Source organism: Ictalurus punctatus, chromosome 2 (genome assembly GCF_001660625.3).
Source record: "Ictalurus punctatus breed USDA103 chromosome 2, Coco_2.0, whole genome shotgun sequence".
NCBI classification, from domain to species: Eukaryota; Metazoa; Chordata; class Actinopteri; order Siluriformes; family Ictaluridae; genus Ictalurus; species Ictalurus punctatus.
Window position 1 is genome coordinate 2066092 of NC_030417.2, and position 18048 is coordinate 2084139.

At 43.8% G+C, this 18048-nt stretch overlaps 1 protein-coding gene across 1 annotated transcript; it reads right to left on the minus strand.

Moving 5' to 3' along the window:
* Positions 1–1712: 1712 nt before the first annotated feature.
* Positions 1713–12532, minus strand: LOC108257623 (tripartite motif-containing protein 16-like protein). Its single transcript, XM_017455550.3, has 6 exons — positions 11843–12532; positions 10251–10346; positions 5923–6156; positions 5657–5816; positions 2583–2642; positions 1713–2321 (listed from the first exon to the last, which is right to left on the minus strand). The coding sequence occupies exons 1-6, from the start codon at positions 12428–12430 to the stop codon at positions 1786–1788; spliced, it is 1674 nt and encodes a 557-aa protein (XP_017311039.1). The 5' UTR covers positions 12431–12532; the 3' UTR covers positions 1713–1785.
* Between the last annotated feature and the right edge of the window lie 5516 nt (positions 12533–18048).

Here is an 18048-nt window from a genome sequence, read left to right on the forward strand (position 1 = left end):
CAATTTTTCGACCTGTCTCACTGCCTCATCATACTCAAGTTTTAAGTTCAGTTCACTCCTTTTAAGGTCAGTTTACGCCCACAATTTTCCACTATTTTTCTTTCTAAGGGTCCTCTCCACCTGAGATTGTCCATCACATGCATGCCTCCTGACCTCCACTCTACATTTTGTATCCCACAAGAAACCTCCACATCACCATTTTGGACTGATCCTGACCTGGCCTGGTCACCAGATGCTCGCCTGCTGATTCCAGCACCAGCACCAGGCCTGGCTCCAGGGGTGGGTCCTGGTAACCGTAATCCAGCAGGGTACACTTTTGCATAATTTTTTTGTATCTTTCATGAGGTTCTTTAGGATCGCACTTTGTCCCCACTCAAAATTGTTCAATAAGGGTTGCCCTAAATCTGTCCTCTTGTTTTGGTTTAAGTTAACACACAACACATGTTTACTTTTTTTTTTTTTTTAAATGTAGAACTAGCACAGAGGTCCGTGGAGCCAAATAAGCAGATTTCAGGTCTGATGTACAATCACGTCTCTAATAAAACACAGAGGGTCCAAACATGAGCCGTGAATACTGATGAAGCTATTAAAGCCTGATCATTTCTGTGTCATAGTCAATTAAAGTCGACTTGCTGTTCTGAGGGTGATGTCAGTGAGCTCTGTGAAAGCTCAGCATCTCGCTGTATCACACAGTCAGCTGAGACTGTGGAAAAAAACCCAAACAAACACTGACCTCTGTGATACGAATCATCCAACTGCATTCCTGCACTTTCTGACCTGTGAAGATTGCGCCTCTAGTGGTTGATTTCAGAATCGCAGGCGCACTTTTACCTCCATTATGAGAAACCATACATTGTAATGTATCTTTTTTCTTCCTTTTTTTAAGTATCAAAGAATACATCATTTTCTTGTGTATGCAACATGAACAGCCAGCAAAGAAAGCTAAACCACTATACTGTCAGTACCCATGAGGCACATGACACGGTCACATGTCCTAATCACACTTACCTGTGCCTCCTCTCACCCTGATTATCACTGTTATATAAGTTCCTTTGTTTCTGCACTAATCGTCAAGCTTTTGTCGTTGTCTTGGAAATGGGCTTTTTTAAGACTTTTACTCATTGAAATTATCGCGAAACAAAATCATTGTGCAACATAGACATCGTGTTTGAGGAATTTGTGAAAAGTTTACAGCAATGTTAAGATGTACAGAACAGAAACGCAAATTCATTAAGTGGTGGTGAGCAAGGCCCTTAACCCCTCAGCTGCTCAGTCTGGTAAATGAGATAAAATGTATGTTGCTCTGGATAAAGGTGTCTGCCAAATGCCATAAATATACAGTACATGTGTACAGTAACAAATGTATCTATACTGCCCTCTACTGGTCAGGGAACATTGGTGCACTGATATCTAATCAGAAGGCCCTGTATTCATCCATTTGTGAAAGAATAAGCATTACACATACAAGAGGAGAAAAACAAGGTAAAAGGATACAGCACTTCTGAATCGTTGATCTATTTATTGTCTGGAAGTGTGTAGAGTTTGTGGAGATGGATATTGTTAATTTGCTTTAATATACTTTTTATACCTATTATTATAATTATTTTTATATAAATTAACAAAGTCAAATAAACAAAACCAACCACCCCACCACACACACCTAAAAGACAGAGATTATGGAAATTTAGAAAAGATCAAATCAATTAGCCTACTCATATTACATCTTTATTTGAGTAAACTTGATACAAAAAGGAAATCTGTTATATTTACTCGTTTTATTAAACATCACATTAGTAAGATTTTATTTAATCTCACAGTTGATCCATAAAAGCCAAGCCTGAACCCAGCGTATAGAGGCTGAGTGAATGTGGTGTGGACTCTGTGGAGGAGCTTCATCGTGTCAGAGACACTGTAGAAGGACAGAGTTCCTGCACTGTAATCCACATACACTCCTATTCTGGAGGACGATGGAACTCTGAGATCAGTGTTAATGTTGTTGTGATAGAAAAAGAGAGAAGAAAAAGAAGAACACCGCAGACTCCAGGACTGATTGTTGCGTCCAAACCCACACTCATTACCCGGTCCTTTCTTGCTGATGTCTTTATATGAGACTGATATGTACACAGCAACGCTCCACTCCACCTCCCAGTAACAGCGTCCACACACACTCTTCTTACTTAACACCTGAGGGTAGGAGTCAAATCTCTCTGGATGATCAGAGTACTGCTGCTTTCTCTTACTGTACTTCACCACTCGGTTCTTCTCAGACAGAATGAGGTAATAATGTACTGTGTTGGGATCCAGAGTCAGATCACAGAAATCTAAACACATGATAAATGTGAACATGTTAGATATTAATCACAGGATGTGTGTGTGTGTGTGTGTGTGTGTGTGTGTGTGTGTGTGTGTGTGTGTGTGTGAGAGTGAGAGAGAGAGAGTGTGTGTGAGAGAGAATGTGTGTGTGTGTGTGTGTGTGTGTGTGTGTGTGTGTGTGTGTGTGTGTGTGTGTGTGTGTGAGAGTGAGAGAGAGAGAGTGTGTGTGAGAGAGAATGTGTGTGTGTGTGTGTGTGTTTTACACGTACACTGCAGAAAATCTTGTCTGCTCTTTGGTTCTGGGGGTAAAATGATCTGAACTGCTGCAGCTGTGGAGACACAGAAACAAAATGGAAGGAAAAATCAGGTGGTGTAAAAGACGCAAAACAGTTTAAAGTGATAAAATTTGTGCCTGATGTTTAATCACTACTTTATTTTTGAGACTTTCATCCCCTCGGAATGATAGAAAAATAAACTCTATTAATAACATGAGCATAAGCAGAGAGCTACTTTGGAAACTAATGACTACGCTGTAATGCACAGGTAGGTGTTGAACCTGCTACACCTTGCTGTCTGCCACACCTCCAATAGTACCTTTGGGAAATTCGCAGGGTCGTCAGCTGGGTCATTTATTGAGGTTTTGCCCCATTTGCAGATGTTTCCCCTGCCACCTCTTGTTGCTACACTTTAGGGTTGGTTTGTCTCCCAGATCTTGTCCTTCCTTCATAGACACAGCCAGAACCTGCCCCCCTCATCCAGCTCTTTCATGGCTCTCCAGTTGTTTACCCCAGTGACTCCCATGTCATGGAGTAGACAGGATGTTAAAACGCTGACAAAGTTCTAGCATCTCACCTCCATGGCAGGAAATAAACACTTGCATTGGTGGCATTGCAGAGGGGACAGGTTCCTCAAAGCAGTGGTGGAGGTTTCAAGAACAATGTCACGGCTCGAGACGTAATGAAGATAGGATGGATGCAAATGAAGTTTGACAGTTTTATTAAATAAGAGAGACACAGGCAGGTAAATCCAAAACGTGATCCAAAAACGTAATCGAAAACATGCAAGAGGTCAGGCGATCGGCAAACAGGTATAAACGGGGCAAGGCAGGAAACTATGTCGTGGTCACGGAAAACAGGGTCGAGATACAAAACATGAAACATAAGCTACAGTATCTCACAAAAATGAGTACACCCCTCACATTTTTGTAAATATTTGATGATATCTTTTCATGTGACAACACTGAAGAAATGACACTTTGCTACAATGTAAAGTAGTGAGTGTACAGCTTGTGTAAAAGTGTAAATTTGCTGTCCCCTCAAAATAACTCAACACACAGCCATTAATGTCTAAACCACTGGCAACAAAAGTGAGTACACCCCTAAGTGAAAATGTCCAAATTGGGCCCAATTAGCCATTTTCCCTCCCCGGTGTCATGTGACCTGTTAGTGTTACAAGGTCTCAGGTGTGAATGGGGTGCAGGTGTGTTAAATTTGGTGTCATCGCCCTCACACTCCCTCATACTGGTCACTGGAAGTTCAATAAGGCACCTCATGGCAAAGAACTCTCTGAGGATCTGAAAAAAAAAGAATTGTTGCTCTACATAAAGATTATATTTACAAAAATGTGAGGGGTGTACTCACTTTTGTGAGATAATGTATGACTATGAACTGGGAGCGGAGAAACCAGCGTGAACTAAACCTGGACTAAACATGGACTATGACTATGACTATGATTATGATTATGACTAACTGTGGTAAAGAATCAATACTAAGGTTCTGTTGTAATCTAATATTCTGCGCCGTGTGCTGGGAGGCGCACGGTATATATACAAACATAATCAGCGTGGTAATAGCTGACGCCTGAGGGCAATTCAGACACACGTGAAACAATAGCCAATGACAGAACAGGGAGGAGACATAACAGAAACATAACAAATGCACGTGTCGAAATGTCACGATTGTCAACAAAGGAACAGCAGGTGCACGCGCATCTCGCTTGTGCATGCGTGCCCACAGCACGCTGCTTAAAGGGGTAATCGTGACAGACAAGGCAAGGTGTTGTACATTGCCCTGGTTAGGAAGCTGAGCCTGGCCTATGGTGTCTTACACAGATCAGCCCATGATACTGTCCTGTCTGTTGTTCCATACTATATTGCACCGACACCCCTGCAACCTGCTGATTGCCTGGTCCACCTCCTTTTGGGCCCTCATTTTGTTGCCCTGTAAGGACAGAGATGGACGCTTTCTCTTGTTTGTACCCGAAACTGAGGGATTACAGTGAGAGTTGAATGGCATTTTTTCTGAAGAGACTAGCATCAAAGAGGCATCTTGGCAGCCCCAGCCACTTTCAGATGTATGAGTTTGCTAGTCCATCCATCCTACTGGCTGCTGAAGATGGGATTTCACACATCTTCAGTGGCCACATTACATTTTGGTGCTGTGTGAACTGATCTGTGCTTTATGGGGAGCTGGTTATGGTCAATCCGGGCTAAGCCATCTGAGAGATGTTTCTTCACTACTTTCCTCATCTGCCTGTGGAAGAGCTCTGTTGTGTATTCCCAAGGCTTTTTGATAACTGCAGCAGTATTTCGTCTCCTCCTGTGTGTTACGATTTCATGCCAGGCTGGGGATATCATGTTGTCTCTCTGCAGTGAGAAAGAGACTGCTCCACACCTGAACCTCAGAAAGCATGCCCAGTACATATCTGGGGTCTAAGAGACGGCCTCTCAAGCCATGTTCCTGTCCGAGGTCGAAGAGACGGCCTCTCAAGCCATGTTCCTGTCCGAGGTCGAAGAGACGTCCTCCCATGCCAAGTTCCTGTCTGAGGTCGAATAGATGGTCTCTCAAGCCATGCTCCTGTCTGAGGTTGAAGAGACGGCCTCTCATGCCAAGTTCCAGTCCGAGGCTGACGAGGTGGTCTCATCTCCAGAGCTACTGCTAGAGGTCAGTGAGATGACCTCCCAAGCCATGTTGCTGTCTGAGGTCAACGAGGTGACCTCCCATGCCAAGTTCCGGTCTGAGGTCAACGAGATGACTTCCTAAGCCAAGTTCCTGTCTGAGGTCGACAAGATGGCCTCCCAAGCCACGTTCTTGTCCGAGGTCGAAGAGACGGCCTCCCAAGCCACGTTCCTGTCCGAGGTCAACGTTACAACCAGCAACGTTATGTTTGCACCTGAATCTGCTGACACGTCTGACCAAGTTCTGCTGAAGCTGACGACCCAGCTTCCCACATCTGTGTGCTGTCTAGCTCATATGAAATCACTTCTATGTGTTATTGGGAAATTTGATGTCTCTCATTACCGAGCTGCAGAGAAAGTAAAGATTTCCCAGCAGGACAATTTCACCTTGTTCAGGGATTCTGATGAATTCCTCCTGGCAGAATTCCTCGAGTCTCTTTTTCAGAGCAGAGAGAGATTTCCTCACTCCATCAAATGAGAGATGTTGATTGACAGTGATGCTGCGTGAGTCCTCATGTCCAGAAGAGACATGGAGAGGCTGGAAACTCTACAGTGAGAAAGAAAAACATCATGGAGAAGGAGAAAGGTGAAGAAAGATACATGTGATTAAACAGACAGGTGTGTGTGTGCATGCATCAGACAGTGAGTGTTACCTGGAGGAAGTGGAGATGATCATCTGTGTGTGCAAGCTCCTCCAGTTCAGTGACTCTCCTCTGAAGATCAGCGATCTCCTGCTCCAGTTGCTCCAGGAGTCGTTCAGCTCGACTCAGTTCAGCCTTATCCTGAGCTCTGATCAGCGCAGTCACCTCCGAGCGCCTTTTCTCCATGGAGCTGATCATCTCAGTAAAGATCCTCTCACTGTCCTCCACTGCTGTCTGTGCACTGAGCTGTTAGGAGACACACACACACACACACACACACACACACACACATACACACAATGGTCAATGGTCCCCAAAGAGGGGTGCGGTGGTGAGCAAATACAAAAAGTGTTCCATGTTCGATGCTTTTTTTGATCTCATGTGTGTTTGTTTTGAAATGCATCTTATGTCCCCCCTCCATCTTGTCATGGTTTATAGCTCTATTGCAGGGGTGTTCAATCTTATCAGGAAAGGGCCGGTGTGGGTGCAGGTTTTCATTACAACCAAGCAGAAGCCATGCCTGAGTCTACTGAAAGCCAAGAACAACTGATTAAACAGGTGAAATCAGGTGTGGTTCTTGCTTGGTTGGAATGAAAACCTGCACCCACACAGGCCTTTACTGATAAGATTGGACACCCCTGATCTAGTCTGTCATTATTGTGTTCACGAAGATATTTGTACAGTGTACCTTTTAATGAGACTGAGTGGCTACAGTTTATCACAATGTAATAATATATTATTAGATTTACTTTACATCATGTAGATATTATATACTTTTCAGTGTATAATATCCACATGATGAACTTATATACTCAGAAGTGCGTTCCACTGTTAACTGTCACGATTAGAGGCTGAGCCAGAAGCAGGTGCAGATAATGACTTTTATTGAAGCAACGAACTGATAAACAAAGACACTGAGACAACTTGACTAAACTACTGTGGCATGGAACAAACACTGAGACATAAACAACATGAATCTAAGTCTACTTGGCAGAATACTGTGGCAAAACTAAACATAAACTAACAAGCTCAAGAAACATGGAACACAGGGGTCTAAGACAACGAAAGACAAGCTAATAGTGCAGACAAGGACTATATATACCCATGAGTGCTCATTAACCAAAACGTGAATCAGGTGCAGGTGGTCATGTGACATGTAGTGCAGTGCAGTGGCTGATGGGAAGTGGAGTCCAGAGCTTCCTGATACGTGACAGAACCCTCCCCCAAGGGTGCTACTCCCGGAGCGCCCAAAATTATACGTCCTCCATCTGGTGGTCCTGGCCCCTGATACGTCCTCCATCTGGTGGTCCTGGAGAAAATGTCCCCCGCAAAACTAGGAGGCCGGGCGGCTTCTACAATGGCACAGGGAGGCTGAGATATTTCCTCGGCAGAGCATGAAAGCGGCGCGACGTCCCCAGCTGAACTGGAAGGCCAAGAGAAGTCCCCCGTGCGGCCAGGGAGAGGAGCGTGGGTCTCCTCGAAGCAGAAGGAGGAAACGCTAGTTGCAATGGAGCAGGCGGGCTGAGCGACGACCTCGGCCGAACGGGAGGGCAGAGCGACGACCTCGGCCGAACGGGAGGGCAGAGCGACGACCTCGGCCGAACATGAAGGCAGAGCGACGTCCTCGGCGGAGCATGAAGGCAGAGCGACGTCCTCGGCGGAGCATGACGGCAGCGCGACGTCCTCGGCCGAGCAGGAAAGAAGAGCGACGACCTCGGCCGAGCAGGGAAACAGAGTATTGTACTCAGCGGAACAGGGAAACAGAGCACTGTACTCGGCGGAGCAGGGAAGCAGGGCGACGTCCTCGTCGGAACATGAAGGCAGGGCGACACCCTCGGCGGATCAGGAAGGCAGAGCGACACCCTCGTCGGAGCAGGAAGGCAGAGCGACACCCTCGTCGGAGCAGGAAGGCAGAGCACTGTACTCGGCGGAGCAGGAAGGCAGAGCACTGTACTCGGCGGAGCAGGAAGGCAGATCGACGTCCTCGAGGGCGCGGGGAAACAGAGCGCTGTACTCGGCAGAGCAGGGAAGCAGGATGACGTCCTCGTCGGCGCCTGAAAGCAGAGCAACATCCACAGCTGAACTAGAAGGCAGAGCGAAGTCCCCTGTAAGGCCAGGGAGAGGAGCGTGGGTCTCCGTGCGGCCAGGGAGAGGAGCGGGAGTCTCCTCGATGCAGAAGAGGGGAACGCTATCTGCCATGGAGCAAGGAGGCTGGGCGACGTCCACAGCTGAGCAGGGAGGCTGGGCGACGTCCACAGCTGAGCAGGGAGGCTGGGCGACGTCCACAGCTGAGCAGGGAGGCTGGGCGACGTCCACAGCTGAGCAGGGAGGCTGGGCGACGTCCACAGCTGAGCAGGGAGGCTGGGCGACGTCCACAGCTGAGCAGGGAGGCTGGGCGACGTCCACAGCTGAGCAGGGAGGCTGGGCGACGTCCACAGCTGAGCAGGGAGGCTGGGCGACGTCCACAGCTGAGCAGGGAGGCTGGGCGACGTCCACAGCTGAGCAGGGAGGCTGGGCGACGTCCACAGCTGAGCAGGGAGGCTGGGCGACGTCCACAGCTGAGCAGGGAGGCTGGGCGACGTCCACAGCTGAGCAGGGAGGCTGGGCGACGTCCACAGCTGAGCAGGGAGGCTGGGCGACGTCCACAGCTGAGCAGGGAGACTGAGGCTCTGAGGTCACTAGGTGAACCTTGGGCATGGGCGGAGCTTGGCTGGCCGTGTCGGTGGACTGGGGCGTGAGCAGAGCTTGGCTGTGCGTGAGCGGAACTTGGCTGGGCGTGAGCGGAACTTGGCTGGGCGTGTCGGCAGTGTTGGGCGTTGGCTGAACTTGGGCGACCGGGTCGGTAGACTTGGGTGTGAGCAGCGTTTGGTCATTTGGGTCAGTAGGCCTGAACGTGACCTCAGGGACACGAGGTTTGGCTTGGACCTTCCTGACGGGAGGCTGGACCTGGAGCTCAGGCACTGGAGGCTGGACCTGGAGCTCAGGCACTGGAGGCTGGACCTGGAGCTCAGGCACTGGAGGCTGGACCTGGAGCTCAGGCACTGGAGGCTGGACCTGGAGCTCAGGCACTGGAGGCTGGACCTGGAGCTCAGGCACTGGAGGCTGGACCTGGAGCTCAGGCACTGGAGGCTGGACCTGGAGCTCAGGCACTGGAGACTTGACCTGGAGCTCAGGCACTGGAGGCTGGACCTGGAGCTCAGGCACTGGGGGCTTGCCTTGGATCTCAGGGACGTGAGACTTGACTTGGACCTTAGGGACTTGAGACTTGACTGGGACTTGGACATCAGGGACATGAGACTTGACTGGGACTTGGACTTGGACTTTCCTGACTGGAGGCTTGGCTTGGATCTCAGGGACTGGAGGGTTGGCTTGGATCTCAGGGTTGAGCTCTGTATGACGTTGCCTGTAGTAGTGCTTAAACGGCAGGTCAGGTTCGCCTTCCAGACTTACCCCCCTGAGAAGTTGTTCTAGCTCCTCCTTCGCCTCCGGACTCCCGAATCGCAACATGAAATCCCCCACAAACTGTTCTACACCGTCCAGGTTCCTACAGTGCTTCTCCAGTTTGAGCTGCACCCATTGACGGGCCAGGCCAAAGAACTGGGACCACATAAATCGGAGCCATTGCTTCTCCTCTTGCTTAGGGTCTAACAGGCTGGCGAAATAGTATTGACAGTCTACCAGGAAATACTCTGGGGCACCGAAAAATCCGTCAAATGGGTCCGGAAGCTCCATAAATGTCCATTGTGGGAAGTGGACGGAGTCTATAGCGGGGACGGTTGGCGTCGACCTCCGGGTTCTGCGTCTCCTCCGTTCTCCTGCTGCTTCCATCGTGGAGGCGATCTGCTGCTTCTGATTGTTGGTCTTTCGTTCTGTCATGATTAGAGGCTGAGCCAGAAGCAGGTGCAGATAATGACTTTTATTGAAGCAACGAACTGAGAAACAAAGATACTGAGACAACTTGACTAAACTACTGTGGCATGGAACAAACACTGAGACATAAACAACATGAATCTAAGTCTACTTGGCAGAATACTGTGGCAAAACTAAACATAAACTAACAAGCTCAAGAAACATGGAACACAGGGGTCTAAGACAACGAAAGACAAGCTAATAGTGCAGACAAGGACTATATATACCCATGAGTGCTCATTAACCAAAACGTGAATCAGGTGCAGGTGGTCATGTGACATGTAGTGCAATGCAGTGGCTGATGGGAAGTGGAGTCCAGAGCTTCCTGATACGTGACATTAACAAGTTCCCTGAAAAAGACTGAGGAAAAAAGAAAAATTTAAAACATCACATTACGGTTACTTTCAAGTGTGTGTGTTTTCTCTACTCACCTTCATAGTGTTCACAGCCTGTTTCAGCAACGGCACCATCTTCTGCTTCTCCTGGATTCTCTGCTGGGATTTCATCTGCTCCTCCTTTAACTCTCTCTGAGGACAAATACAATACATTACACTGTGTATGCATGATGAGATTATGAGCTCAGTGGGTGAATATTAACTGCAGATAAAGGGTAAAAGTTCACTCGGTTTCTACTCGGGATCCTTCAGTAGATCCAGACAAACTGGTTCTATTTATTAAAGTGTAAAGACTGCACAGAAAAATCACCAGTGTTGAATTTACACCCTACAGTGTTTATATAAGTCCATTGGACTCAAATAAACACTCTGGGTGCTAATTCAACACTAGGGATTTTACTGTGTGGATGTCGGGTGTTTTAAAGTTCATAGACATTCATAATGTGGTGTGAGAAAGTGATTATTATTATGACTTGCTGTATCACTGGGTGATTTTAGTGGTGAATATTAACTGCAGATAAAGGGTTAAATTCGTTCTGTTTTTAATCAACTGCAACTTGTGCTGTTTTGGATTGTTGGATTGTTAGTTTATTAGGTGTCTTCTGTGCACCTGCTTAAGCTGATTGAGTCATATCCTGGATGCCTGCCAGAGTGTATTTCAGTGCTCAGTCATGGGTGTAACTCGAGTTAAGCAATAAGCAACCTGCTAAAACCTTAACAAGTCCTCTCAGGTGTTACTGTTTGCTATACTTTCTTCAAGTTATGAATTTTTAAGATTTTTGTTTGCATTCTCTCTCTCTCTCTCTCTCTCTCTCTCTCTCTCTCTCTCTCTCTCTCTGTGTGTGTGTTTGTGTGTTTGAAACTTGTGCAATAATGTGGAACAGCTTTACAGTTTAGTATGAATCTCAATACTCCATGCTAAAGGGTGCCAATTGATTTCACACACTGGGCAGAAGCATTCATATATAAAATATTACCATAGTCCAGCATAGGCAAAAAGATGGCTAACACCAACCTCCTTTTTTGTAAGTTGCTGAATATGGGCTTTAAATGTTGACTATCATCAACTAAAATCCCAAGATATTTATATGAAGTAACAGAATCAATTGAAAAGTAGTAATTGTTGGAAGCTTCTGGGGACATTTTTTGCTTCATAAAATACTATTAGTTTGGTTTTGTCAGTGTTAAGTACAAGCTTCAACTGAGAAATTCTTTTCTCTTTTTGGAAAATCCCACCCTGCTTTTTTATTTTTCAAGTGGTAAATAGTGAAGATCATTATCATGATGAATTGGGTAAGACATTGCATAATTTATTGTGATTATTGCGTTAATTGAAGGTGCTGACAGATAATGAGAAACTTTGAATCTGTGTCTCAGTGTACGTGAAAACATTGCTTGAACCTCACCTCAAGCATTTCAATGCACATTTGTCTTGGTATACTGTGCAAATGATAAATGAACTCGACTTGATACTTAAAAAAGCAAATCCTTTAAATGTAAACAAACTTTAAATACTAAAAAAAACCAAATGAATCCCAGTCAACATTATTATTAAATATAATGACTAAGCAGCTGATTCTAGATAAGTAATATGATGCATTTTTGCTGAAAATGTTTTCAGTTCTCACCTGTTTTTCTGCTCTTTCTGATACAACAGGAACAGTTTCATGACCTTTGTGTTTATCCATCGTACACAGATAACAGATGAAGCTTTGGTCAGTACGACAGTAGATCTCTAGCACTTTATTATGCTCAGAGCAGATCTTTCCAGAAGCTTTTTCTGTCTTCCCCTCTTCCAATACAGGCAGTTCATAGTTTTGCAAAAGATCAGTTTTGCAGAAGTAGTCAGGACACATGAAATAGGCCAGACACAATATAAAGATTGGCCCCATCATATAGGACAGATACTTCAGATAGGACTCTCCAGGTCCAGCGTAACAGTGAGCAGGAGAAGCAGCTTGGACTTCAGTTTTCTTCAGTTTCTCCACCACTTCAGCCAGCATGTTGTTTCTGCGTAGAACAGGCCTCGGAGTGAAAGTGTCTCTGCACTGAGAACAGCTGTAGACACCCTTCTGATCCTCCTGATCCCAGCAGTCATTAATACACACCTTACAGTAACTGTGTCCACAGGGGATCGCCACCGGATCCTTCAGTAGATCCAGACAAACTGGACAGCTGAACTGATCCTGATCTACTGAAATACTGGCCTCGGTCATTTTCCTGAACTCACAAGCTGAAAGAGAGAGAGAGAGAGAGGGGTTGAGTTTCTGACTTTCGTTTTCTCTGAAATGAACATCCTGGTTGTGTATGTGTGTGTGTGTGTGTGTGTGTGTGTGTGTGTGTGTGTGTGTGTGAGAGAGAGAGAGAGATAATAAGAGAGAATGCAGGTCAAGTTTTTAAAGAGACAGTGTGAGTGCAGAATTTAAAGGAGAAGTGTATAACTGCATTATAGCCGAACGCTCACCTCAACTCATGCAGCATAATTTGTATTGCTCAACAGCCAAGGTACACTACATGGCCAAAAGTATGTTGGCACCCAGAATCACACCCATATGTGCCCATTTTAAAACCATGGGCATTAACACAGAAGGTTGTTCCTTCCTTTGCTGCTATAACAACCTCCACTCTTCTGGGAAGGCTTTCCACTCCACTTTGGAGCATGGCTGTGGGAATCTGTGCTCATTCAAATACAAGAGCATTAATGAGGTCAGTGCTTTGGAAACAGGTTTCGTCTCTTAGATCCAGTGAAGGGAAATTGTAATGCTACAGTGCAGGACTAAAGTATAAAATTACATTATCTTAGTGTACTGACCCCTAAAACTGGCAATGCTTTTGACATAATCATTTTTGGATTCTTGTTAATGTTTTTTTTTTTTTTTTGCTTTTTGTATTTTCTTTCTTATGTATTTGTACTTTTGTTCACCAGAATGCTGTCAGTTTAAGTTTGTTATTTGCTAATATTAGTTTATTACTGGTGTAATCATTTTAAGTTTGTTACCGGTATCTGGTGCAAGGCTGTAGATAGGGAGTTCTGGGCCCCCTTAAAAAATATTGACGTGGGCCCCACCACCCTCCACCCATATCATATAGGGCATATTATTTAAAAAGTTTAATATGATATCACTTTGACACAGTCTATTTACTGTACCATTGTCACTGCATCGTACACTTGATTTGGTTTATCCACAATCTGACACGTGACAAGTTTGATAATAGAGCGCTCCAGAGTCGACTTTCATGCCAGGCAAAACTAAATTCTTTAATGCACTCAAGTACATAGTACAAGAACACCTGCATATCCAGAGCAGGGAGAGTCATGAGCCAAGTTTAAAACCTGATTTCTGAGGGAACAAGGAGCCACCACCTGGCCGTGTTCAGGTGAGCATCAACAAGTCGGAGCTACCCGGCACTGGCTGTCATTGCAACTGAATACTTTAACCCAATGATGACGTCATCTTGAGCCAGAAACAGAAGAACAAGACCAGCTGAAGCAGAGCAGGAAGGCCCAGACTGGAGTCTGGAATGAGCCAACCTGCGCAGACTGAACACACACACACACACACACACACACACACATAAACACAAAATAAGAAACATACCTGCACATAGCAGGTTGTAACATGTAGTGTACCATCAAAGCATGATTCTGATTCTGACTCAGATTGATTCAGACTCTAATTGATTCTCTTTCTGATTTGGACTGACTCAGATTGTATCTGATTCTGACTGAAACAAATTTTGTCTGATTCTGATTTTTGATAGATAGATTGATTGAAAATGTTTCAGTTTAATTCTAAATTCTGATTCTTACTGATCCTGATTGATTCTGAATGAACATGATCCTGATTGGGTAATTCTGATTTTGACTGATTCTGTTTCTGATCCCGATGCTGATCTTGATTTATTATCTTGAGTGTGATTCTGACTCTGATTCCGTTTGGCTACTTGGCAGTGGTAGTTCAGTGGTTAAGATGTTGGACTACTGATTAGAAGGTTGTGAGTTCAAATCCCAGCATTGCCATGATGCCACTGCTAGGCCCTTGAGCAAGGCCATTAACCCTCAGCTGCTCAGTTGTGTAAATGAGATAAAATGTAAGTTGCTCTGGATAACAGTGTCTGCCAAATGCCGTAAATGAAAAGGTAACACCTATGAAATATATCTGTACTGGTCAGGGTAGATTGGTGCATTGATATCTGATCAGAAATTATGCAGTCATAGTTTTGTAAAAGTATAAGGATTTTACTACATATATAAGAGGAAAAACAAGGTACTACATATATAAGAGGAGAAAAAAACATAGCACTTCTGAATCATTGTTCCATTTATTGTTTGGAAGTTGTAGTTATTGTTTATTTGTTTGAATATACTTTTGTATGCCAATTATAATTCTTTTTTTTAAAAATATAAATTAACAAAACCAAATAAACAAAACCATAAGAAGACATATATTCGCAAACGAAATAATATTCTGATAATTTAAAAAATATATTCACGTTTATAACATTACAATCTCCTAAAAGAAAGAGGAAAGAAGATTATGGAAATTTAGAAAATATAAAATCAGTTAACTAAATTCCGCTCTTATCTTCCGGATCCCAGTAGTCATTAATACACACCTCACAGAAACTGTGACCACAGGGGATCGCCACCGGATCCTTCAGTAGATCCAGACACACTGGACAGATGAACTGATCCTGATCTACTGAAATACTGGCCTCAGCCATTTTCCTGCACTCAAACGCTGTGAGAGATTCACTCAAATTAGTTCAAATTAGCTCTGAAATAAGCTTGTGTTGTGTATTGTGTTGCGACAAAGAGCATTGATGTGGCTTTACATAGGTGGAGAATGTAAATAAACTGGTCTATACCATCCTTCCAACCGAGAATGCAGGACAGTTATGCTCAGGATCAGGATTTAACCTGTGACCTACCTACAACAAGGTCACACTACAAGTGTGCTTGCCTTAAATAAAGCACTAAACTCTCATTTAGAGCCACATTAGGATCTGACAGGGAGCAGTTGATGAGTTCCATATAGATGAATCTTTCTGTATTTAATTGCCATTCAGCATCCTTTAGTTTCTTCTGTGGCATTAATAGTGATTAAACTCCAGCTCACATTTTTAACTGGAAGTGTAGGTAAAAAAGGCACAGCCCAAAACAAACTATTTGCATAATAAGTGCATGTAAACAAAATCAACACTGTCAATAATGATGATAATAACAATGATGATGATGATGATGACTAAACTATACATGTGGATAAACTATAGGATTATATTTTCCATGTGTCATTTTGTCTAAGTTTTAAAAAAAGATTAATCAAATTAATAAACCGGTGGGTTAATTATTAAACCGATATGAATACCCAAGCATATTTTAATGAAACAATGGAAACATATTTGAATGAACCAGTAGTGATGTGACTAAATATTGTCATGATTCCCGCTTGAAGCAGCATGCTCTAACCGCGAATGCGCGAGCCCCTGCTTTTCCAATGTTGACAGCAGTGACATTTCAACATGTGCTTTTGTTATTGTTTAGGTCATGTCTCCTCCCCGTCCTGTCATTGGTTGTCATGTCATGTGTGTCCGGATTACCCTCAGCTGTTAGCAGTTGCGAGGGTAATCATGCCCGCATATATACTGCACGCCTCCCAGCACACAACGTGGAAGATTATAGTCGTGTTAAGATTATAGGAAGTCGCAGAAGATTATAGTCAAGTCATAGTCACGGTCCATGTTTAGCGTTAGTTTAGTTCATATAGTAGTCATAGTCACGTTCCATGTTTAGAGTTAATTCACACTGGATTATCCGCTCCCAGTTCCTCGTCATAGTTAATGTTTCTCGTTTTGTTTATCGACCCTGTTTTCCGTGTCACATCCTTGATTCCTGCCTTACCCCGGGTATGCCTGTTTGCCGATCGCCTGACCTCTGGCATGTTTGTGGATTACGTTTTGGATCACGTTTTGGATTTGTCTGCCTGTCTCTCTTGTAAATAAACAACTGTTCATACTGCACTTGCATCCATCTTATCTCCGCTCCGTCATGATACGTGACAAATATATATCCATCAGTGTAGCTTAGTCTATGACAAATGACAGATACAGTCTTATTTTACAGACGTTTGGGGTTATATTTTATTAAAATAAAGGATTATACAGTTTTACATGAACTTCATACATACTTATTACAGTCCACATTACTCATTTAATTTTACCACCATGGTAAAGTAAAAGAACACGTTAAATCTTTTAGTCAGGGTTTAGACTTTATCAGTACTGAAACAGCGTTGATTAAAGTAGTAAATTACCGACCACTGGCCTCTGATCAAAGTTCAGTCTTTTTGCATTCGTTGCTTGATTTAAGTGCAGCTTATACTTCCATAAATCACAATCTTCTAGTCTTGCCCCACAGAACCTTAGCAGAATTTTGCCCTATTAGGATCCATCATGTATGCTTTAATAATAATGATGATAATAATAATAATAATAATAATAATAAAGTGCAAGTTCATTACTAGTACCTGAAATAATGAAATGTATAACAAGGAGCAGAATTGGATGTGGATAGCTTAAAGACTTGTACTTTCAAAAAAAAATCTTAATACTCATCCTCCTGAATACATCACCTGAATACTGTAGCTTTCCCTCCTAAAACTGTTCCTTTAATCATAACGATTAAAGTCTTGTGTATAGAATGTTCCGAGTGAACATGCTATGTGTAGAATTGTTTGCCTCGTCTCTATAAAATTAAATACTGTAATGATTTCTAATCCCTCCATCCAGGATCAACCAGAAAAAGCTCCAGCAAACATGTTGAAAACGTTTACTAGGTCTAATGGACCAAAATTGAACGTTTTGGCCAACATTTGCTTGTAACCCAACACTGCACATCACCCTGAGAACAACATCCCTACAGTGAAGCATAGTGTTGGTAGCATCATGTTGGAAGTTACGCTTCATTAATGCACCATTTACAGACTGTTTACAAATAATCGTGTAAGTAATTTTTATACTGGATATAATATTTACAAAGAATTATGCAATTTTAATTACAGTCATCAAAGAAAATGTAAATGTTTATTAGACTTTAATGTCTTTAAAAATTCATGCAGTTTAAAATTTTTAGAAAGTTAATCGTTAGCGATTATGGAATAATTTAATTTTCAGATTTTTTTTGGATCACATAACCTTACACTTGATCCATGAGAGCGCAGTCAGAATCCAGCGTATAGAGGCTGAGTGAATGTGGTGTGGACTCTGTGGAGGAGCGTCATCGTGTCAGAGACGCTGTAGAAGGACAGAGTTCCTGCACTGTGATCCACATACACTCCTATTCTGGAGGATGATGGAACTCTGAGATCAGTCTCAATGTTGTTGTGCCAGAAAGACAGAGAAGAAGAAGAACACCTTAGACCCCAGGACTGATGGTTGCCTCCAAACCAACGGTCATTACCTAGTCCTTTCCTGCTGATGTCTTTATATGAAACTGATATGTACACACACACATCACTGTCCACTCCACCTCCCAGTAACAGCGTCCAGACATGCTCTCCTTACTCAACACCTGACTGTAGGAGTCAAATCACTCTGGATGGACAGCATACAGCTGGTGTGTCCTACCCTCTGTCACCGCTCTGTTCTTCTCAGACAGAATGAGGTAACGATGTCCCGTGTTTGGATTCAAAGTCAGGCAACAGAAATCTAAAGAAAATTGTAAAAATGGAAACACTTTAGATAGTAATTACAGAATATACTGTATGTCCAAGTAATGACATTTATCTTATACCAGCAATAGAAAATGTTGCTCATCGTTATTAACTAAACTAAA

What these genes read in the sequence shown, in the direction of transcription:
- LOC108257623 (XM_017455550.3), bottom strand. Translation starts at nt 12,430, where the DNA reads ATGACCGAGGCCAGTATTTCAGTAGATCAGGATCAGTTCAGCTGTCCA. An exon ending in CAGAAAGAGCAGAAAAACAG is followed by an intron (nt 10,347 to 11,842) that starts GTGAGAACTGAA and finishes ATTTGTCCTCAG; the next exon opens with AGAGAGTTAAAGGAGGAGCA. An exon ending in AGGCTGTGAACACTATGAAG is followed by an intron (nt 6,157 to 10,250) that starts GTGAGTAGAGAA and finishes GTCTCCTAACAG; the next exon opens with CTCAGTGCACAGACAGCAGT.